This window comes from Opisthocomus hoazin, chromosome 5 (assembly GCF_030867145.1).
Source record: "Opisthocomus hoazin isolate bOpiHoa1 chromosome 5, bOpiHoa1.hap1, whole genome shotgun sequence".
Classification (NCBI taxonomy): Eukaryota; Metazoa; Chordata; class Aves; order Opisthocomiformes; family Opisthocomidae; genus Opisthocomus; species Opisthocomus hoazin.
This window is the reverse complement of record NC_134418.1, coordinates 78856537-78881594: the sequence shown is the minus strand read 5'-3', so window position 1 is coordinate 78881594 and position 25058 is coordinate 78856537. Positions and strand designations below refer to the sequence as shown.

The 25058-nt window shown below is 41.3% G+C and overlaps 1 protein-coding gene across 1 annotated transcript in view; it reads right to left on the bottom strand.

Moving 5' to 3' along the window:
• The window catches only part of SNX25 (sorting nexin 25), a 96805-nt gene that overhangs the window by 25201 nt on the left and 46546 nt on the right, over nucleotides 1–25058 (bottom strand). Inside the window, exons 7-11 of the mRNA XM_075421850.1 lie at nucleotides 18971–19161; nucleotides 12270–12401; nucleotides 10073–10348; nucleotides 5910–6065; nucleotides 1858–1989 (exon numbers count right to left, since the gene is read on the bottom strand). Of these exons, the coding sequence (XP_075277965.1) occupies nucleotides 1858–1989; nucleotides 5910–6065; nucleotides 10073–10348; nucleotides 12270–12401; nucleotides 18971–19161 (887 nt within the window). The remainder of the gene's footprint in view (nucleotides 1–1857; nucleotides 1990–5909; nucleotides 6066–10072; nucleotides 10349–12269; nucleotides 12402–18970; nucleotides 19162–25058) is intronic.

Here is a 25058-nt window from a genome sequence, read left to right as displayed (position 1 = left end):
CAATGTCACCTCCTCACACCCCCTGAAATCGTCAACGGCAGCCAGAACATTCTGAGCAATTAATACAGATAAATACAACATTAATGTTTTCTCCAGCCTACCCTTGGAGGCACAGAGCTGTAAACAGCACAATTAATGCACGCCTACATTTGATTATCTAATCCAGTACTACTTCTAGTTAAGGCAGCAAGTAATTAGAAGCCTCTCTCAACCTCCCTCTTATTCAGCCAAACCACCTTCTCATCTGGGAACAAGGGAGATGCCGGGCAGTTCTGTACGGTGCTGCTTACCAGACAGCTGCTGTTCTGCAGTTTTGCTGTACATCGTATTCTGTGTTTTAAAACCAGACTTCAAAAGCTACAGAGAACTCTTAAATACAACTGAAGAGCTTCACTGTTCTCAACTGTGTCACCTGCAAACAGCACTAGAACAAGATGTCCTGGTTTTGGCTGGGAGAGAGTTCATTTTCCTCCCAGTAGCTGCTGTGTTTAGGATTTAGTATGAGAAAAATGGTGATAATACACTGATGGTTTTAGCTGTTGCTAAGAAATCAAGGACCTTTTTTAGTTTCCCATGTTCAGCTGATGAGCAGGTGTGCAGGAGCTGGGAGGGAGCACAGCAAGGCAGCCAGCCCAGGCTGGTATTCCATACCATGGACATCAGTATATAAATGGGGGCTGGCCAGGGGGCAGAGATCCATGAGTTACATCATCGTATACATGTATTTATATACATAGTCTTTCTCTCCATCCACGAATTTTACTTTAAAAGTGGTGAGTGGGTAAGTGAGCACGCGGCTGTCTGGGGCTTAGTTGCCAGCTGAGGTGAAGCCAGGACACCAAACCAGAACAAGACGTTTACATGATGAGAATCTGTTTTTGAACATGGCACCTTCAGTTTTCAACCTGTTGGATTTACCTCTTTTACAGACAATGAGTTTAACTGTTGACAGACATATCAATAGTTTGCAAGAGCTCAATACACAACCAAATAAACTCAACAGCACATCATTTTTTCCTCCGAGAAAAGTTACCTCAAGGAAACTACTTATACTTATTTACAGAACATTGTCTCAATAGCACAGGAAGGCAAGCAAGCAGTGATCCAATTAAACTTCAATTCTCTGACGTGATACTGCCAAAAAGATTGCTTATGTACAGTGTGAGCCTACAGTTATTACATAACAAGCATTTGCTGGGTTCCCTTCATGGCAAGTGTTAATAGAAAGCTATGAGATGGTAACACTTCTTGTTTCTATTACAATATTTTTTTTATATTCATTCTACAATTGTCTGCCTACGCTCAAATGGAAGAGCAGAACAAGACAAAAAAAAAAAAAAAAAGAAAAATTTAACTTCTCTTTCAACTTACAGATTTAAAGCACTTTTTTTCTGGGTATTCCAGTCCCTTGAAACTGTACTGCCATTAAACACAATAATACAAAACACCAAAAGTGTAAGTACTGCATCTTTGAGACACAGCAGAGACACAACTGCACCCAAGTGTGATACTATGCTAATACAACAAGAGACAGTTCTCATGAAAAACAGTGCCTTTAAGACAGCAAATTACTTTACCCAATGCCAAAACCAGTTCACGTACATGCAGGTGTTTTTATAACTCCATTACAACAGTGTCTGAGGACTAGAAATGTTGTACATGCATCACAGTACTCACTGGGGAAACAGAGGAGGAGTTCAGAAGAGGTTAGGGTTTCCTCCCCCCCAGTAAATATGAAGTATACATTTGTGTACAGTGTACACAAAGGTATAAGGAAAGTATACATAGGGTTTTATTCAGCTCTTCATGCAAGTTTGAACTGACCCAGCAGAGAAAAAGCCATAAAAAAAATCCTACCTCGCCTGAGACAATGAAGGCTTTCCACATGCCAAGATTCTCACACCACCAGTCCGTTCTCGCAATGTGCAGCTGAAGGTCACTGTGCTCTCTCTCCATCAGAGTAATTTCATCCTTCAGCTTAGAAACAATCTGCAGAGGAAAGTTTATTGATTAGTATTATTAAGAAAAGGCTCATGCAATACATGCCTAGTTATGTCTTTAGGGACACTATTCAGAAAGGAGAAAAGGTAGAAAAGCATGGAGAGAAAGAACAATTCACAGGGGAAAAAAATCACGACACAATCTATGATGTCTCTTACAAACTTGTAGACTATACGGTAATCTTAAAGGTCAACCCCGATATTAAAACAGAAAACAAGTTAGTAGCATGTCCTTCTATCACGCTACCAGCATAAAAGGCACTTTAGAAAGGATTATATATTACCCCTTATATGTTTTATACAAATTTGAAATTGCAATTACTGAAATGTGTATTACTGAAGACATCCTCCTTACCCTTTTCAGATATACATGATGCGACTGACGAACCTGGGGACAGATTTCATTTCTAGGAACGCAGCTATGTTAAAAATCACCCAGGAAGTCACCAATTAATTCACTTTAGTTTTGGAAAAGGAAGGATTTATTATTGTGGAAAGCACATATTTAGAAAGATATTCTCATCAAGACATAGCTCATCATCTCATTAAGGAGAAATAGTCTATCTTGTCACATCAGCAAAAAATGTAAGTAACCATACATACTACCAGGAGACAGTATGACAAGAAAAGTCTACATAAGATGTGACATTAGAAACACAGCAAATGAAGGTGACACTTTTTTTCTAAATATGATATACCCACACAGTCTAATTTATGAGTCTTAGCTGTATGACTTGCACCACAAATGGCACATCCTACAGAGCTACAGCAATTCTGTCTTTTTCAGAATTTTTGCAAGATGTGAGATATTATCTACACAACAGCTATATAACAACCTTATACCTAACCTTCAGGATAATTCTGCATTTCATTTTATTTACTGTTGACATATAGATTGCTCTGCAGTCACCTTACACAGACTCCTCTAAGTGGCATCCAGGAACAATCAATAAATACAGAAGAACTGGTAAGGTTTCATCATAAGTAAATATCTGCTACGCTTCTAAAACAAATACTAAGACTTTACAATGACGCTGGATCCATTTTATCATTCTGTTTCAAAGACAAACAACATTTTAGGAATAAAAAAAATACAGGGGGGAAAAAAAATCACTACTTTCAAAGGGATACAATCCCCACCTCCCAAAGAGCTTAGGTATAGAAAGAATATAGCTATTATTTCTCAAGAATGCAAAGGGAACGTACAAGCGATACATCCACACGAACGTAACAATGTACAAGGGTTTAGTTATACAGTACTCTTCGAGTCAAAGAAAAAAATTATAACTATAATGCTACAGAAACAAATGGTATGGTGTAACTCACACATTCACAAGCACACCCACTTTTGTTCAGTACTTGCTTTATACTTCTAACACTTTCTGTCCATGGTGCACATTTTAAATTAAAACATAGTTGGTTATAAAAGAACCTTTTAGAAATTCTCAAAGTGAGCTTTATGTTCCCTCCTGTTACAGGTCCACTGGAAATACGAAAGATCTGAGCAAGTTAACATAAAAAACCATAAAACACCTCCAACCTGCACTAATTCCCGATAGAGATGGAGGCATTTTTCTGTTCAGCAAAGTCCCATTTAATTTCAACAACTGTGTCACAGTTTTCTTTGGAAATGTGGCTTAGCAAGCACTAGAAAGTGCTCTGTGTGGAAAATGTTCAGGTTTTGCTTTGCTACTGAGGATGACAAGATTGAACTCTACAAAGAATGTGGTCCCTGCACATTTACTGTGGCTGCACAGGATGGCACAAGACCCAAGGGAGACGGCTGCTGAGCTCCGGGCACGAGGCACGCACCAAAGGCGGCACCACAGTCACAGACCTTCAAAGATCAAGCTGTCTCCTACGGCAGCGGGCTTTGTATGTCCGAGACATCACCTGGGACTGGCTGGCATCTTTTCATGTCATCTTTGCTACTCTTCATATTCCACAGAAAGAACTAAGACTTCTGCCTACAGAGCATTTTCTTTTAAAACTAGCAGCACTCCACGCACAACTCACACGAGCAGTTTTCTTCCTTGAGTGACTGGGATCTGAGCTGCATGGTGCTGGAAGCCACTTCAAGACGTACACACATGTTTTGTGTGGGTCTCACAACAAAGGCATTTCAAACAGAGAAAACAACACAGGAACAAATGCAGGTTAAAAAAAATCTAATACAAAATGTGCATGATGTTTCCCTTCATATGGCGTAAAACTGTGGTGTTTTTAGAAACATTATTTACTTCATATGACCAACAACCAAATTTTCACCTGCTACGTCACAGAATGTTAGGGGTTGGAAGGGACCTCTGCGGGTCATCTAGTCCAACCCTCCTGCCGAAGCAGGGTCACCTACAGCAGGCTGCACAGGACCTTGTCCAGGCGGGTCTTGAATATCTCCAGAGAAGGAGACTCCACAACCTCCCTGGGCAGCCTGTGCCAGGGCTCCGTCACCCTCAGAGGGAAGAAGTTCTTCCTCGTGTTCAGACGGAAAAGAAAAACGTCCAGAGGAGAAAAAACTGAAGCCGCCTATGACAAGGTGCTCTCACAGTGTCAACCCTAGTTGTCCATTTAAATTCTCCACAGGTAAATGCTACTGCAGTAACACAGGCATTAAACAAAAAAAAGGGGGGCACACACACATATCTGTGCTCTTGTCACTCTGACCAGTAGTGGCTGGATGACAAGCAAGAGATATCTTCCACCAGCTGAGTCCACGCATGCAGCAGAGCAGCCGTGAGCTGGACACCCCAGAACCGCTGCGGACACATTTCCAGCTGTCCACAGTAACCTCTGGCAGAGGGGGGATGTGGAAGGGATGGAGGCAAAGCAGCTCGCCAGGGTGGCCTCAAACACTACTGTCCACATCTTTCTCTCAGAGGTAGCTATCCCCAGAGCTGGGACAGCAGGGGATGAGCAAGGTGTCTACTTCTATTCAGACCAGCATCTTCGCACTCACCCGGAGTGAAGGAACAAATGTACAAAGAACCCAGGTCCTGAGCAACGACTAACACCCAGGTACGTTTCTGGCACCCCTAGCAGGAGGCCATTTCAGGGAGATGTCTTGGCTATGTGTTCGTCTTGCCCACTGTCTACCATCTGCACCAATCTCATCACAACTGAAAAGCTTGGCCCAGCTGCATCTGTACAACCATCCTATATCATCATCCTTGGTAGCAACGCAAATGAGTTGGCCTAAGCCAAATGCAAATCACTTGCTTCTGCCTGAATATGTTTTTAGATTGCTTAACTGTTGCACTTGGCAAAGAGAAAAAGAGATTTTTTTTTATTTTTAATCCAAGCTCACAGAGCTGAAGTGTCATCTCCCTCAGAAATTTTAAGTCTGATGAAAGCGTGCCCTGCAGATTTCTCCTAGCTCCTTACAAAGGAAATCAGTCACTTTTGCAGGCTTGGGTTTTTTTTCCCTCCTGAACTTGAGCAAGCCAGTCACAGCCTTACACCGTTATGAAGTTGCAGTGGGCTGTTTCGAAGCCAGAGGGAGCGGAAGTTGACCAGCACATGGTCATGATGCGGCAGGGACACCAAACCAGCTGCCACAAAGAATTCTATAGATACACGTGGGTCGAGAGGTAAAGAAGAAATACTATTTGCCAGCAACAAAGCAGCAAGACCACTGGGAGGGAGGTCATTAGTCTATGACAAAGAAGCAATATAAATCATAGTTATGATAGCTTAAAAAAAAAATGGAAAAAATAAACAATTCTTTGTTCTTTCAACAAGCTCTGATTTCACTTTCTACAACAGGCTGATTGAAATAGCAATCTGATCTGTCCAAAAAGAGCCCAAGACAACTGGGTATTATACAAATAGACACATAATATAAAAAACCAAAACAAAACAAACAAAACCCCCCCAAAACAAAACAAAATCCAAAACACTAAAGGTACTTACCTTTTTGTCGGGTTTTGGTGAATTACATATGGAGTTCAGAGCCTGTTTCTTATACTCCAGCTTGTCATTTAGCTGGCGAAGTTTATTTACAGCATAACTGGCCTGATCATTAATTCTTGTGCTGCATTCTTCAGTAGCTTCTTCACAACCTTGGCTCTAGGAATAGAGGAGTAACTGCATCATTAGTATGAAAAAGGAGACAGTTATTGTTTGCTCCATAAGCATTTTATGTATAAGAACACTTACCCTTGATATAGACAAGAATGTAGGTATAACAGATTCTAACAGAAATTCTAACCATCAGATCCAAAATGAAACAAAAGTCTGTCCACTAAAAACCCCACGGACAAAGCCTCACTACCATCTAACCACAGCTCTTTGACAACTCCTGCCAACTGTGTAAAATGACCTTCAAGCTAAGGCTTAATGTAAACGAGAGGAAGAATCAAAGTTTATTTCAAAAGCAACAACAGCTTAGTAGTCATGATCAATATTCCGAGCCAGATAGAAAAGCAAATACTTAGGTCTGAGCTGAAAGATCACCAGACAGGGGAGGGGAGCAAAACCAAAAACGCCACAGTTCTAACAAACAGGCCTGCCTCCCACAGACCTTCACAAAACAGATTTATCAGCCTGCGGAACATCTAAACCAAGCTCTTTCTCTTTGTAAACAGATTTTGCTGCTGTTTTTAGAAGTGTTAATAAAAACATGTTAAAAGCACATACGCATTACCCTAAACTCACAAATCATCTTCTTATATTCATTCAGACAAACCAATAGCTTTTTCCAGCTTGTGTACTACAGCCATGCAAAAAAATGGAAAACTTCACACCTTTGAGTGACTTCAACATCTTTTGGCACTTGCCTCAGCCTCCCCTTTCTTACTGTGCATCCCCAAACAGGCATGAAGACCTTGAGACCCAGCAAATGCAGTACTGCAGTGCTACCGTTGTCGTGTTCAGAGACCTTTGAGGTCTGCTTATGACTGAATACGTCTTAATTTATCTGTGGGAAGCTATAAATTAAATCTCATGAATGAGAGTTCTGTGTTATTTAATGATATTCCTTACTAAGGAAGTTGTATGTTTATATAATTAACAAAAAGCTAACAGAAGGAAGTCTCATACTCTACTGAACTCCGTGAGTTTTAGAGACAACTCTACTGTAAATTCTGCAGTATTTTACACCTTAGTAAAAAAGTCTGAGATACAGTAGTAACAATAATTAATCTCCTTAGTATGATCTTCACAAGGGAGGGCAGCGCAGAAGTCAGGAGTTCTAGGCTAAGAAATCCATGCCCTTTTCCAGCTCTGCATTTGCCTGCTACGTGGCTGAGTAAACAACATTAGCTCTACGCCCCGTCCTTTCTTCTGACTGTTCTGCATGGACTGTAAACTCCTCAGGTCAGAGACTGCCTTGAAGCATGCGTACAGAGCCCAGCTCATGCAAGCCTGCTGTCATCTCCTGGCACTACAATAATACAAATAATAATAATTAACAACACTTTACTCAAAACACTATTGAATAGAACCATGAAAAAAAAAAAACAAAAACAAAACACAACAAAAAGGAAACCAAAACAACCCCAACCTGTACTTGTTGGGAAGCACAGAGGTCAAAAAGAATAAAAAATGCTATTTTCAGCACTGAAGAATTAAAAGACTTTTCATATGGAGTTTAGTTCTAGTAATCAAAGGATTGCAATTAACCACAAATCAGTAAGACTCTGCTCCCAGAGGCAGGCTACATGATTTCTCTCATTAACATTTCAGACACTTACAGCAGAAAATACTACTGAATCACTAGGTTTATCACTAAAGTGCTAGAATTGCAAGATAACAAGTTAGCTCTATTCAAATTACCAAGTTTATCAAATAACCAAGCAACACACTGGAAGCTGAGGTAATACGGGATTGTGCTCTGCTCCCGATGGCTACACGGACAGCGACTCCCACTTCTGCGCGTGCCGCACAACGCAGGCTTGGGGCTTACTTTCGCAACCTGACACACGCAGCACCGACGCAACCACCAGACCCTCTTTCTTCAAAGTACTCAATGCAGGCACTTGCTCCCTTCTGCATTTTCACACCTACTCTTCACCTTTTAAAGAAGGTTTGTCCAAGGAGAAAAAAAGTGAAGACTGAACGGAAAGAAGAACGAGCTTGTTCCATGTGCAGCAGAACCAGCAGAGTCTGGCCTTGCCCCGGTTCGTATCTTCTGATTTGCTTTTCTCATGTTTAACCAGGGCGCTCTCTTTCGTCGTCCCCTCCATGGGGACACTAGATGGCTTTTTACCTATCCAGCTACAACAGTGACATTTACAGAAAATTAATGTAGGTAACTCCGACAGTGCCCCAACAAGTGAGGACACAGACCTCCAAAACTCGAACTAAAGTGAAAACAATTAGTATCTGCTAACAATACGGATCCCTCCAGAAACATCAGATTTCTCAGTTGTGGTGTCCTATACACGGGGAGGAAAAAAAACAAACCTATTAACTAGCAGTGCATTTTCACCAACATTTGAAAGCCTACTGGAACCTTCAGGAAGAAAAATTTCTTATGATTTATTTTCACCTCAAAAACGCTGAAGCATGGCACACAGACATTGGGATTGCTCTGTTCCAGAGATGCTCTAACAGCATATGCAACTTCATAACTTTATTTGTTGTTGAAAATATAAAAAAGCTTTAACCATATAAGAAAATTTGGCAATATATTAGTCTTTAAAGTTTCACAGCAGACATAGCCTTCAAATTCTGGCACATATACATCCAAGGACTCAGAGGAAGGACAGATAATGCTGATGTCAATCTAATTTTTCAGCAGCTATAGCAAATGTTATCTGACATAGGACAGCTGGCCCTGAAGTGTTGCGTCAGTTTTCTTAGAGAAACAGCTATCTCTGTTAGACTCTGAATAAAATCTATATAGAGATTAAAAAGCACAACGTTTAATACTTAATTCTGGCCAAAACCAGTAACAGTCTTTTCTCAAAGTCCCAACCATTGTAAACACAAGGACAGAAAGTCTTTGAAGTACCTACCACCCTCAACACACAGCTGAGTTAGCAGCAAGGAAAGTAGAAAACTTGTCTTGAATCTTTTATCAAGCAAAAGAATATAGGAGGAAACAAATAATTAAAAATTAAGCAAGCTCTAAAAGTTCATAGTGGAAATAATTTACTTCTAACAGCTCATCTCTGCAGATTTGCTGCGATGCGGACTAGGGAGACTGTAATAGCTCACCTACAGAAATGAAAGTTGTATTTAAGCAGTAAATACAAAAGCCATAGGTTCTGGAAAATTTGTTCCTAAATAGCAGAAAGTAGATCAGCACCTCTGGATTCTGCTTCTCATTTGTCCATTTAGACCCAGCTTTAGACAAACTATTACACTTCACTGTGTTCTGAGCAAGTTCACATGTAAAAGGAAGATATTCGTGCTGACCCGAAGCGACAGCCTGACCGAAAGATGCTCTCTAGTCTGAGAGATGCTCTTGTCAAAATGTTCCTAGATAAACGTAGCACAAGTTCCCCTGACACGACCGATTTAGAGAACCCACTGAAAAAACGCGGCCCAGGAGAGCTACCAGTGGGTTATTGCTTTTGACATTCCGAATGCTCTGCTTTTGTGTTTCCAGTTCTAGTGCTACTATAATCAGTTTTATCTTCTAATACAGGTTATTACTACATTCAATAAATTAATTAAAAAGCACTAACGTATTTTTTATTACTTTTTTTCCTCTTTTGTGCAACCTCTAATACCTATTTAGTACCTAGGGAACGCACGGTGGACAGGGACAGACAACATCTAGACAGAAACCTACTGATGTTTCAGTGAGATTTCCTTCACACAAAAGCACAGCAGCTGAGCTTGTATGAAGTGCGTTTTGCATTCTCTGATACCAAGGAGCATAATGAAAGGCCTGGAAATCTGAAATCTAACTAATTTAAGTAGTCATTTGGTACCACCTTGTTTCAAAGAGCTTGAACCAGGTTTACCCGATGAAACTACAAGAGTGATGATATTTACAAATACATCAGGAAAAAAAAAAGAAAGTAGTCTAAAGCTCAAGGTCAGAAGACACCACTATATGCTTTATTCAGGATGGTCTTCTGATCACTTTAAATAACTGTGAAAAAGATTGTCCTGTGACTCACCACTTCATCTTTGTCCTCAGGAGTTAGCTGAGCAGAACTTCTTTCTTCTTCCTTCTTGACTGATCTCTCATATAAATCACTGACAATGAACGAGGGGTAGTATCTGTCCTTTAGAGTTTCGTAAACATCTGCCTGAATTCTGTAGAATACTTCAATGCCTTTATTTCCCACAAGACTTTGCTGTATTTCTTTATAAAGGGATTTTTCCACAGGTATTTCTCTGCTTTCCACAAAAAAATTCTGATAAATTTCGCTCACCAGTTGAGGTATTTCAGCCTTGGAAGAAGGGAGGGAGAGGGAAGGAGAAGAGGATAATAAAAAATGTTTAAAAGATCAGGATGACTCAGGATCCAGGTGCATAATTTGAAGGATGATCAAGCTAATTTCACACCCAGATGTCCGAGAACACATCTGTGAATCTCTTACTGAGATCCAGCGCTCTGCCTGCGCATCTATGCTACGCTGTCAATTACACAGGATGAACATCGCTATCTGCTACGTGAAGAAACAGCTGTGCTCTAAAATTACCATAGCTTCCACATCCACTGCTTTGAAAAGTATGCTCCAAAAGCTGGTATTAAAAGGGAAAATAAAAAAATACTAGAGCAACACTGTGGCCACCATTTTAAGTTCAGATTGTAGAGTTCAGCTGTATTGGCTCTCCTGTCTTCTGCTGTGTAGTATCAACTCACTTCATATGTGACTAGAATCGGGGGGGGGGAAAGAAGGAAAATCACACCTGAAGAGACATTTACCAGTACACAAGGCCAGGTATTTCCACTGAGCACAGAACAGCGCACAGGGTTGAACTTTGCAGTAATGAGCAGGAAAGAGGAAGTAATGCAGCACAGCCCGTGATCACCTCTCTAAACTATCATCTCTCTCAACTGACTCCAATTAAAAGTTTTTATCTACTCCTTCAGTATGGCACAACGTGCTCGCCTGTCTCATGTGACAATACCACAGCCACATGGCTGCAGGACGCTACTTTTTTGTAACCAAAGCTGCCCTTGTAGTGGCAGACAACCCTCACGTTCCATGGAGCAACAAGAGCAGAGTATGCTAGAATCTCTTAAAAAAAAAAAAAGGGAAGTCTTGAATAAAGGCACTATATGTATTGTTTTGAAAGCAAAGAGAGAAATCACAGCTGAAAGGTCACAAAATGATTTATAGCACCTCTTCCAGTCACATGCAGTTTGCAAATCAAAACCAATTCATACAACTCTCCTCACAGTGCCTGACAAACCCTTTTTATCAACACTTCCGAGCCCGAGTTGGTTGTCAGCCATTTCTTCAGATTGTATTAACGGCTCACTACTCGCACTCCGCAATTTGCCACAATGGACTAGAATCTTTTTTCATAAAAGAATAATAAAATTACAGCGAATACACAGTTCACTGATACATAATAATGAATTTCATATTTAATGCTAGTGAGAACCCTGGAGATTTAAAACAGTTTCCCCCAAAAAATCCACCCCGCTGCTCAAAAAGCAAGTACATCCTCTACATTCTTGCTCTGCACCATTGCTCCAGGATACTTCCTGAAACTTTAAGTGATATTTCCTATCTTTGTTTCAGGGTTCTCATTCCTACTTTATTTTAGCACAAATTACAATATAGAATTGTTTCTCCCCTCTAGCAGTAGTGCAGCATTCCTGGAGAAACTTAGCTGCTTATATAGCAACAGCACAAGGAGAGGAAGGGGTGTTTTAAAGCAAAATCTCTCTTTCAAAAGGATTTTTATAACATACATACACAAACTCCCACGGTTTTAGATTGAATGGGCTACCTGCAATTGGCAAAATGAGAAGTTTACGTGCAGCCTATCAAACAGTAACGTACTTGCGAGTTTCACATGAGCTGACACAACGAAAACCAACAGATTACTGCAAGTTCTTTCCCTGGTGGAGTGGGAAGTAATGCTACTACTTTTGCATAACAAATATCCTCTTTTGCATAACAAATATCCTCTTTACAGGTGACACTGCTACACAGAACAGCAGCAAACCATCATCACCACTGCTGTATTATCCCCAAACACTGACATGAAGTTAAAATACCTAAATTGCTTAGCACCCATCCTATGCTATTGCTACTTTAAAAACAAATACAAAGACATTTCCTAACACCAAGATCACAACAAGCAGAGATTCCAGTTAATGTACAAGCCACGTGGACTTGGAATTTCCTCCACCTTGTTAGCGTTCTTCAGATACTCAATGGACTCCCAAAGACCAATCAAAGCCATCTTGTCCATCCTTTCCATGTAGATTCGGAAGTGCTCTCGGTATGAAGGGTTGGCCAAAATTTCTTCAAATTGAAGAATCTGAAAAGAGGAAAACTAAGAGTAAAACCTAGGAAAACAACCTAACTCTAGCTTCTCTCCATCCCTTGCGGGGAAAATCTTTTCACTTGATGTGCCCACAGAGCACCATGCATCGTACAAATAAGTAAACTAGATTCAACTGCACAGACCTTCTACAGTAATAGTTTTGTTTCATATGAGTTATAAGTATTTATGAGATAAATGTGTCTACGCTTCTATCAGGTAGAAATGTTTCCACGTGTTTTCTGCCCAGGAGGTAAGGCTACATTTCAAAAGTCTAAAATGGCATTGCAAGTCATTCACGAAACGCTATTGCCAAAAATTTAACTTCCCGTGTTCCTGTGAGGCAGAGGAGTCAAGCTCAAAGCTGACTGATCTGTTCTTTGCTTGATTCATACAAAGAGCAGCACCAGCAATTTCCACGCCACAGACCAGAGAGCTTTGAGATGCATCTCGGTTATTCCAGGGACACAAAGATGGAGCGCAGTCCTTTCCCCTGGCAGCTAGGGCATTTGGTGGCCAGTTCCCATTAACTGAGTGTTATTGAAAAGCATCTATCATGAATGCAGCCAGGAAGAAGTACAGGCTGTGACAGAATGCTCAGGACTCTGCCTCAGATGCAAGAGGAGGGTGTACATCAAGCAGAAGAGGAAATGAAACACAGACTTCCCATCCCCAAGCAGATGCTGCTGTTGGATTAAAAAAAAAACATTATCGCTTCCTCATCCTCTACTATTTTTGTGAATCCAGACCTTTTCTTTGAGACAAACACCTGAAAACCAAATACCTCCCTGACAAAATGAGCAGATCTTCACATGTTGAACAAAAGTAACAACCTTGGCTTTCTTTGAAAAATAGAACCAATTTTCAAAACACCCTATCAAAACCAAACACCCCTTCCTCTCCAATTTTTCAGTCTGGAAGCTGAACCAGTTTTCACATAGCTCATTTAGTGCCATTACTTGTATCACCAGGAATCCAATTACACCAGGGTGGTCTTGGTCTCTGCTTTGTATCTCACTGACACCAACCAGCCCACACCATTCCCTTTTAAAACAAAAGCAGATCCTTAAGCAGGGAGGTAATGAATTCTATGATTTTGCATTTTATAGTAAAGATAATTTGGTATGGAGCAAGACGTGAATTCCAACCAAGATGGAGGCATTAATAATTTCTCTACTATGTGTTTTCTGATACCTAATAACAACACAGTTCAGGTCATGTATCAGCATCTCTCCATCAGGGAAGGCCACCTATTTTCCTAAATCTAGTACCTATGAGACTCTACCATCAAGCTACATTTGGAAAAAACAGTTTGCTGGACTCAAGCAGCACAGGAGGAAACCACATACACATGCATGTACACAATTACTAGCACAAGTCATTTCCTTAACGAACTAAGCTACAGAAGGTTCTTTGAAAACTGCAGCCACCTATGTTTTGTCTGAAACAGCTCCCCCAAATTTTGGGCAGTGTTTAAATAAACTCTGCTTGTCTCGGCTGAAATGCTCATTTTCATCTTCAGAATTCCTCAGTGACAGTCACGTGCCATTCCTCTCTTCGTCCTTACCATACCAGTATCATCTGGACACAGCTTGCTCTTCGCTTAAGAGCTATTCAGGGATACGAATGTAACAAACTCCTGCCTCTCAGAGCTCACTATAATCCCCACTGAACAGCACAGAGATGACAATTCAAAGGCCAGTCTGCAGTTTAGCCTCATTGCTGTGCATCAAATGCTCTATTCCATCATTTTATCAAGGACAATGATTTTAATTACGAGTGGAAAAGGGTCTTCTAGTCTCTTGAACAGAGATCTTCGCCACCTCTGGGACTGCCAGCTCTGTAAATGATAGCAGAGGTAATAAATTATCTTGGGCAAGAGGTCACCTTAGTCTCCATACCTCTGTTATCCAAGGTAGCCCTTCCCAGGCTGCCAGCAAGAAGAGTAATTAATAAACATCCCCTCTCAAAAGTAATTGTGGGTAAATGCTGCTGCAGGGAGCAAGGCAAGTGCAACCATCCCCCTTGCCTAAGAAAGCACCCACTGCACATGTGCCCCATGGTAATTAAAGTGGTGGTGCCTAATAATGCTGTCACACAAACCTCCCAATAGCCACCTTGCAAACTGAAATGCTTCAACAACAGAAATCAATGGATGGAAAAGCTTATTTAAAGCTTCTCTTGCAGAAATGAGACCTCACAAACTTTTTTTTAGGTGTTTGTTTGTTTCAGGCTTGACTATCCTGGAATTATTAAATACTTATAAACTTTGTACTATAAACATTGTTAAAACTTCAGTGACAACAATGATGGACAAAAGAGGTTTTCAGGTTTGAGGTGGTAAGTTATCCTCAGTGCATGCAATCCAGGAATTACTCTGTGGAGGATCTTTCCTCCTCTGATTTAAAAAACTAGATTCTGCAATAATTTGTAATCCTCAGCAAAAGATCATTTTATGACTCAGGATCACCACGGATTAGAGTACAAAGCTCTCAGCTATGCTGGCACATACACATGCATTAGAGTATGTGTATAGCCTGAAATCTAATATCCAATTAGCAGATATAATCTTAGAATTATCAGCCTCAACAGCAACCCTTCAAGTTCTTTTAACTCGAGAACAGCTTCTGGGTTTGAAAAAAACAGCAGCTTCACTGCTGTCACAGGCATTCCATACTCCAACAGGAAAGTAACTAATACACCACAGCTGGTCACAGGCTCTGCCAAATACTAGCAAATGGTTAGATCTTTAATTTCCACCCCCCCACAAATGCAGTGCTTTAACCAGCATCCCTAGCATGTGCACACAGAATAGCCTTGTTCCTGGCCCTACAAAGCAGAGACCTGGTCTTGGCAAGTCCCTAAAGATAGCCACAGTCCCCCTCTGGAGAGGAACACCAAACAACAACTTAACTTGGAAGCGCCTGTACAGACACCAGACATGGCATCGATGCACTGTACTACATTTCTTTGCAACACACCAGGATCCCATTCACTACAACCACATTGGCCTACAATGAATAACCACAATACAGCTGGTGATGGCACTACAGATCATGGGCAAGGGGGGAACAGAATTTGGATTAGTAGTGGAGGTTTTCTGCTGGGATGATGGCACGCAGCCAGACTGCAGGACTTCTGCTTTCGTTTGTTTTTTTCTTTTTTGTAGAAGACAGGAATAAGAGGAAAGTAAAAAATAATACTGGAAAAATATGTCTCTCCAAGCTGCATTTTAAAAACCATTAACTCATGCTTTGTCTGTACACTGCCTAAAATAGAAGAACGTCTTACTATTTTTTTTAAGAGAAGGCAAGTCACCAGAAGGATATCTTTGTCATATACAGCAACAGTTGAACCAAATACAGCTACTAGTTACCTATCAGGAAGTATATACTACATAAGGTACCTGGCTATTTCACTTCGTATACACTAATGGAAAAGTCACTGCCTTGAGACTCACGTGTTCATGAACATACTTCTGTCAAAAGACACCCCATCTTCAGGCAACAGGGGAACAACTGAAGCTCGCTTTCTTTATATCCCCAAATTCTGCACCATGAAGTATCCTGACATAATGTGATCTCACAGCCCAAAGCTTGGAAATCACAGTGAGAATCTGACCAGTCCCCAGTTAAATCAGCATCTATCCATGGATGTGGTCAAGGAAGGTCTTCTGCAGGAGTTTCAACTCAGTCCTCACCAGGAGGATTATGAACATGAACTGCCTGCACCTCAAAACAGACTCAGGTGGTTTCCTTGATCTTTCACAGCTAGTCAAGGGTCAGATGCCCAGAGCTCCTCCCACCACCCCATGGGTCACAAAACAGCTCTGCTAAGGAGATGCTGTGACTCCACACATTGAACCTCACAGACGTGGCGAAGTGGCTGTTGTGCTGAACACAACAGATCACACAAACGGTTTGCTGAATAAGCACACACAGCACGAACTCAATTAACTCCTGCAGTACTGTGCAGGTACAGTTTCTAAGAAAAAGGACTGAAACTGCACTGACCATACATAGATTAGAAGAGATGTTTTGTATATTACGCTAATTCAAACTGCGTTTTCTCTGAAAGCAAACCTAACACCCAGGGCAGAGTATAAATCAGTATCAGAGCTAATGAAAAAATTCAGATTCAGAGTGTAGCTGGGGCTTGTTTGTTTGTTTATAAACATTTGATTATAATTCACACATTCAGGATTTCCCTAGAGAATCTGGATTCAGGACAATGAGATGAGTGAAACGTGTGCAAAGTTTATACAGTCCCATGACTTTTATATATTTATCAAACAGAAAACTGGCACTGTTTTGTAATTAGCTTCTGATGTGAAAGGAGAAGAAAAAAAAAAAAGTATTTCAAAGCACTAATTTCTGTTTCTTAAATCTCTAAGAGGGTAACACTGACAGCTCCAAATAATCCATCTCCACATTTAAGCTCATAATCAGAACACACATTAAAGACTTTCACCAGCAATGCTATTACCTCCCTACCAACGCAGAAAAGAGAAAGCTTTCTGTGGGATGCAGAAGTGAAACCAAAACACAAGTTCAGGTCACAAGTCAATTTGTTCTTTGTTCAGCTAGCACCAAAAATTCCCCAAAGTTAATAATGTGTTCAAGCTTCTGTACTACACTTACATAAAATAATAATTCAAACTGCCACTGCTGATCTATTTCATGCAAGTTTCAGAAAGGAAGGCAAACTCCAGTTTCTTCTACACAAGCTAGTTATGCTGTGGGTTCAGCGCTAGCTTAACAGAAAAGGTGACACAGCCAGACTCGAAAGGGAAGTTACAGGCCACCAGCAGCAACACACCAACATTAGCTTATCTACTAAAGCCCAAGCAACGCCTTTCCCTTTTACTTAGAAAAAGGCCTGAGTGTTCAGTCAATTCTGCCCACATAGAAGGGCAGGCAATCAAAGTAGCACTGGCTGCTGCGAAGTAAGAACCCAGACTGCAGCTACAACAGCTCAGTAAGAAGGTGAGAAGAAGGAACAGTGAAGAGAGCCTCCTTCCTCAGCCAAGCCCCGGGCACTTTTCTGTGCTCAGAAGAGGACAGTGTGGCCCCTTTATCTCATCCAGCCTCCAGCAGCCTCTTCCCTGGTAACAGAGAGTTGGGGACAACAGCAGAGAGAAGTAGTTTTCCTACTGTCTACGCCGAGACGGGTGTGGAGGGTTTCTAGGGCTTCCTCATCGAAACGCATCAAAAACTTGGAAGCAGAGCAGCCCCGGATCCCACTGTCTCTGCCGTCACTACAACAAATGCCTGTGCAAGGAGTCTTTATTGCTATTAATAGCACCATTAACTCAATAGGGAGCTGCTCACGGGTATATTTGCAAGATACAACCCTGGGCAGGCTGCTCCCACCAAAAATTCAACGGGTCATAAAACACGCAACACTAACAACAGGAATTTCTTTGATTCTAATTGCAATAATATTATATTTTATTATATATCTGACCAATTCCTGCCCCTATCCAGTGCAACTTCACTACTTCACCCGGTTCCTATATCTATCCTGGAAAGTCCATAATATCTCAGCAGGCATCAGTGGCTCACGCGGTGCTGCCACATGCTTCCCTCTTTCCTCTTCTCCTTGGCACCTCTCGCTACACCCAGCTTCAGGAAACAGATCAGGACTGCCCTGGCATGATGTGACACGCCACCTGAAATCATGCTTCAAGGACGAGTCGGGGGCAAGGAACTGCTCTCTTTCAGACCTTACTCAAGAAAGACAAAACACAAATAGTGAGAACTATTTCTCCGTCACACAACCTTTTCTTACATGCCACTAAGTTACAGTTATTATAAGGGCATAATGAAAATTAAAGATCCCTGCATGAACAGATAACTTCTGCCTACGTGAAAAAGATAAAATCTTTCTAATTTGAATACATCAATTGTTGGGCTTTGCCCAAAGGGAACAGAGTAGATTACACAAGAAAGACACTAAACTCATTAAAGTTTAGCAAGGATAAGTATCTATGATTTTATTTTTGCAGATGCTGGCTAACGCTACAGTAGTTTTTTCAATTCCAGACTACCATGGTGTTGAAAACCAGCATTCAGTCAACAGCTTTACCAGAGTTTTTCTGCAATGACTGCCATTAATCGCCTTCCACAAGTAAGTGTTTGCTTTTGAATAACTCAGTATTTGCAAAACCCATAGGTATTTCGCACAGTAAATATAACAAAGCCTAAAGAAATACCGCACATATGTTGGCAACCTTTTCTTTGAAAGCAAGTTGCTACCTTTAGCAAGGCCACTACCATGTCCTTATTAACCCCCTGCATGCAGTATGTCTGAAAAATCATGCATGCTTATAAAAGCCAGTTGATCCTTTATGAGGTTTCACATTTAGCAATATTCCAAGCTGAGTGATCACTATGTCTTTCTGGGTACTTCAGTTCTCTTTTCCCGAGATAAATAAGCGATGCAGCAATTAATTTATACTTGACTCCTGGGGGAAGAGAGGGATTAATGACAGCGAGGCTAATATGATCCAGTGCTAACACATTTAGAACGACCTTCAGACAACGTATGTGCTATTCGATTTATACCTTCTGACTCTGAGGGCCTTCGCCTTCATCAGAAACGCCGTCTTCTTGCTGATCATAAGCAGGCCCTCCCAGGAGCCTTATTCTCTTCTCGCATTGCTTCTTTGCCACTGTCAGCTGGTTAATGTACCTCTTCACATTGCGAGCTCTCAGTAGGTCAGCTTTCATTGCCGCAGCTTCTTTTCCTTTTGAATCTGGGAATAAAGCAAATCAGAGACAGTCTCTTACAACATGAAAACATCACCGCACCATTGCCTCTGTGACCTGCCCGATCAAAGCATTTGTCATTCAAGAATCAACTATGCACAAGAACACAGATATTGGAAAGTTTGTATTTGAAACAGAATGACGATTTTGAAACATTCTCCAATGATACCTCATGGGTTTATTTAAAACAGTTAAGAAAAAAAAAATCCTTATTCAAATGTCCACTGAAACCTGACCCCTGCAGCACTCTTCCCATAGCTTGTTGCAAGGCAGAGGCCCAAGACCTGTACTACAGGATGTGCGTTTATCAGATGGCGTTAGGAAGTTACCTACAGCCATGGCATACAGTAACACGTGGAGCTCAGGGCTTACGTACCTTACTGAACATAACATTGACTGCCTAGAGTCATCAGGGACTGAACATGTTCCCAGCACGACATGTTCCCATACATCTCATTTGCAAGTACAAATTTCTTGAGCCTGAGGTGAACCGCACATCATACAGTATCTCCTCCAGACAACACCACTGACTGAACCTCACTCAAAAAGGTCAGATAATTAAGAAAAAAAAAATCTGATAATGCCACATCAAGACTGCGCACTACTGTTAAACAGTGAAGTAACATGAAGATGACAGTTGAATAAGACTTGGTAATAAAAGGTGCAATGCTTGTGTATTCTACATTGCAGCCTCTTCAGCTAATTACCAGGGCTTAAAAAAAGAAGCAGCAGATAAAGCAGATTAAAAAACTCCATTGCATTAGAATCACTCCTGTTTTATATCTGCAGGATGCAACTGATTCACATTTGTACACTGGTTTTAATTTCCTCTTGTTCCATGATAACACTCCTGTTTTTACAAAGCTGCAGCTAGAGCTCGGTAGCAAAGTACCTGGCTCGTACTCGGCTCTGGATGAATTGATTGCTCAGGGATAAATAAGAGATCTATTCTACTATGTTTTCAAAATATCAAATTCTAGTAAAATGATGTAGATGAAAACAGCACTCAGCTTTCAAAACAGCTACTGGAAAGAAACAACCAGAGAGCTAGGTTTGTGAATGCACGCACAGAAAATGGAAATCTCTTGGGAGTGATTTTAAATAGGCATTTTAAACACACTTCTAATACACTAAGGTACCTTCTCCTTTTAGGACTGTTTTCATCCTTTCATTTCCCCCTCAAAGCCACATGTAACTACTGCCTGTGCCCATAAGTTTTGTCACTTGTGTACTGAAGGACAACTCAAGGTACACAGAGCTCCCTGAAGTTCTGTGTGTAATGTGAGTACAGATAGTCTCCCAATATCTTTTCCCTTATTTTTAATCTCACTTTATTCACTGCATGTATTTATGTATGTTGGGAGGGAACCTTCCTGATTCAAAAAGACTGTTAACGTTTTAACGGATAAGGATCATTTGCATCTGAGCTGCCATACAATAGTGAGCTACAGAGATGATACTCGCTGAAGCAAATGATAAAATGAGTTTACCATGAAAAAAAAATAAGCCATCTGTTTTCCTGGCATGTTATCTCCACAGGGAATTCAACAGAGCATTTAATTTACTGTTTCAGTTCTCTGACCAGAGGTACCAGTACTGATGAGAAAAAAAGAAAGGAGAATAAAAGGCAGGAAAAGACCTTAAGGACAAAACAGCTCTCCCCTTCAATTTAAAACGTTTACAGCTAATACAAATATATGGACAGTAGCTTAAAGTTAAGATTAAGACACAACATTTCCCCTCCTGCACTGGACTCTAAGATGATTTTTAGAAGTTCTTAATTCTCTCAATAGTTTACATACTTGGGGCTCAAAATGCACACTTGAAATCCCACACTTTGAAAAACCCACGAACAGTGCTACGCAACGATCGTTCAGCCTTCTGAAAACAAAAGTACCCTTTCTAGTGAAAACAAGGCATTCTTGGAGCGCTTTCAACGTAAGCACCCCTACTTTACCTGCAGTCTTATCATCCTGTGATTGCAGCAGGCCTCAGGAGAGACTGATGTGCCCTACATCGCACCTGCTTCCGCTCATTAATTACTTTATTAGCAAAGATCCTTCAAAAATATTTGCCTGACTCAGCTCTTCATATCCATAAGGAGTCACTCCATGGAAGAAACACTTGGGGCAGAGTGATGAAGATCACACTGCCAGCCTGTTCCTCTTCCATGGACAAACAGGACTAGTCACCATGAAAGCCTGGCAGCGACGTCCCCTCACAAGTAAGTCAGAGGCTGATAAAGAGTGCGGCTAACACGCTGCAGTGCAGGAGGGACGGCCTGGAAGCGTGGACCAACACTGAACATGGCTTCCTCTTCCAAAGTATGAAAGATAAGCTAGCAGAAATCAGGAGGAGCATTTTCATGCCAACTGGGAAAGGTTAAGCGTACCATTGGTTTTATCCTAACTTTAATCTCCTTTTGAGATTTTTGAGAATTCTCGCATTTTCAGATCTAAACTGCTCTGGGTTTTTCATATTAAGCCCTATCAAAAAGATATGTTAAGCTATAAAAACAACTTGTCTTTTTAATCTATGCCTTCCTGATCCCACCAAAGTACTGATGTATAATTAAGAGCCTTTTTTGCCATTTCTGAATATCAGAGAAGAAGGTATTTGCTACATTCAGATAACACTGCATAAACCAAATAAAACCAGAAAGTTGCAAAAGAAAAGCCTTGCATTTAACAGAAAAGGAACAGATATGTGCTACTAAGACACTGTTTCATCACTATGCAAGGAAAGAAAATACATCCTTTGGATAATTTTTTTTTTTTTTTTAACTAGTAACAACTTCAAAATTTGTGTGCTTTTTTAACTAAAATTAAAAAACAAACAAAATCACTCCTCATCAGCAAGAAAAGATGATTCTTTGGCACTTCCTCCCAACATGAGCCACACACATGTTTACCAGCAACAGGGCCTCCATCCCCAAAGAGCAAAAGGTCTTTCAGTAACTTCCTCCAAAAGAATTCTGCTTATTAGTGGAATTTTTGACAAGACATGTACTGCCATGGAGGAACTTCAAAACCCCAGAGGGGTACTGTGCAGCCCTCCCAAGGACATCCAAATGCAATTAGTACCAGAAGCTGAATTTCAAACTCTGCTTATTGATCCACAGCTGTTGATAATTCAATTTGCACTGAACAACTGTAACATCATAGAATGGTAAAGGTTGGAAGGGACCTTAAAGATTGTCTCATTCCAACCCCCCTGCCGTGGGCAGGGACACCTTCCACCAGACCAGGCTGCTCAAAGCCTCATCCAACCTGGCCTTGAACACTGCCAGGGAGGGGGCAGCCACAGCTTCTCTGGGCAACCTGTGCCAGGGCCTCACCATGCTCACAGTAAAGAATTTCTTTCTTATATCTATTATTAATCTACCCTCTTTTAGTTTAAAGCCGTTATCCCTTGTCCTACGGCTACGTGCCCTTGTGAAAAGTCCCTCTCCAGCTTTCTTGTAGGCTCCTTCAGGTACTGGAAGGCTGCTGTAAGGTCTCCCTGGAGCCTTCTCTTCTCCAGGCTGAACAGCCCCAACTCTCTCAGCCTTTCCTCACAGCAGAGGGGTTCCAGCCCTCTGATCATTGCTGTGGCCTCCTCTGGCCCCGCTCCAACAGGTCCATGTCTGCCCTGTGCTGGGGGCTCCAGAGCTGGACGCAGGACTCCTGGGGGGGGTCTCACTAGAGCGGAGCAGAGGGGCAGAATCCCCTCCCTTGACCTGCTGGCCTCAGATGGTCCAAAGGAGCTCACACTTACTAAGCAATCAAAGCTAAACTATCTGTGCAAATCTGGTTTTACTCCATGCATTTTTACACATCTACAGTGATTTCTGACAAACCTTCCACATCTTCCAAATCACTCATAACTCCTGTGATTTGAACCAGGCCAGGAGCAGATCCATAGAACCCACCAAAAACATTTCTGAGAATGGATTCTTCACTTAGTTTTATTTTCTACTCCTCTTTTGGTAGTTTTGCTACTTGGTCAGGTTTATATGCATTTAATATATCAAACCGCAGTACATACTCACTCCATCCATTTTTTAGTCAGAATCCTGGGCCTTGCAAACAACAGTCATGCCAACAAATGACACACAAACTTTATTACCATAAACTACAGTGAAGGCTACAACAAAGGTAATATAAAGGAAGCCATACGTAAAGCCTGCTTAAAGTACAAACTGAATTGTATTGCAGTGCTGCATGAACTGTCCCCTCTCTTGATAGTCGCAGCAGAAAACAAAAATCTTTTATTTCAACTGCAAAGTTACATATGACAAAAATATGATTAAAACTGAAAGTATAAGTTCTTGTTCCTTTACAGCTTCAAGCACTGCAGATACCTGACACCTGGCAGCACGTACAAGAGCACTGAGCCATCTGACTAGTCTCCAAAGGAGTTACACACTTGCACAACATTGTACACAAGACTTTTTGCAAGAGCCAAGTTAAGCACATGCAGTGTCTACTTGGTGTCGTGCTGAAATATTTAAGCAGTGAACACTAACTTAACATTTTCATGTAAACAGCAACCGTAACCTTCTACATATAATTTACCAATCATTACAGGCCTCCTGGAACTCTCAGAACCTTTGAATTACACATTTTCCAAGCCTACATAGGCCTGGAAAATTGTTTGTTCAATTCTGTAAGAGCAGGCCAGACTGAGAAGAACAGTACACATGGTTCTTCTACTGCCCACAGTACAAGCAAAGGGAAAACCACTTCTAAGATGGTTAGACAAGGGAATGAATAAAAGAAGTGCTAAATCCCAAACACTCCAGCCAACGGATCTTGGGGAAGCGACTTAAAGGGAGATCATAGAGAATTTAGGCGTTCATCATTACCAATACGTAGTGCAACACAGCCTCCCACGTCACAGCCACAGCTGAGCAAAACAAAAAGCAAAGTGGCAGTAAGGTGAATATGAGCATGGCAGTAAGTAAGTGCTATACAATAAAATAACATCCACCACATATAGCCTCTGTCTGTAGCTCCCTGCGTTCCCTTTGGTCACTTCTACCCGACCAGTCTGCTGCTCCCCACTCTCTTTCACAGATGGGCATCTCTCTAAACAAACCACGGACAAGATGCACTACTATCACTAGCATGCACAAGGGACCTCAGTAGGAGAAAGAAGACCTTCCTCTACAAAATTGATTTGAAAAAAAATCACAAAACAAACAAGTCTACCACAATCAGAGACACTGTAACCACTGTAACCTTCACCTTCATCCACAAGGATTCCCTCCACGCTTACTGCTTGAGCACAACATACATGCACAATGGTAAACCTTTAAGCCTTGCCAAAAAGCTATGGAAAAATAATTGCATATGCATGTTTATCCCTGTGTGGAGGATGGGGGCGGGGGGAGGGGAAAAATCATACTGCCGTTTTGTCATAATTAAGTTAGATGGCATCTGTAGTGCGCTGGAATGCAGAAGTATCCATTTTGCTTCACTCTATCATCTTGACAAGACCCACGCATCACAACCCACATACCCAAGTTAGCTCGGAGCCCAAGTTTCTAAAAGAAAAGTCCCCTCTTACAGCCGAACATTCAAGCCTCTTTCAGAAGCACAGTACTTAAGAAACCTGCCCACAATCAGTTCTGTTTCTGTACCAGTCGTCAGCTCCGTTTATAAAAGCAAATACCTAGACACAGAGGGGGAACGCTCAGCAGGAGAAATCTGCTGCTGCAACACAGCAGATCTCTCCACACAGAAATGGCTGCTTACTCGATCTGTCTTGCAATCCCTGCTTGAAAAGGAGCCGTTTTCTCAGCAGGGATGCCCTGTGGTCGATTACAATATGATGTCTGAAAATGGTCCCATCCCGTCATCCAAAGGTGCTTTCCAGTCATGCTGTGAAGTCACGTATGAGG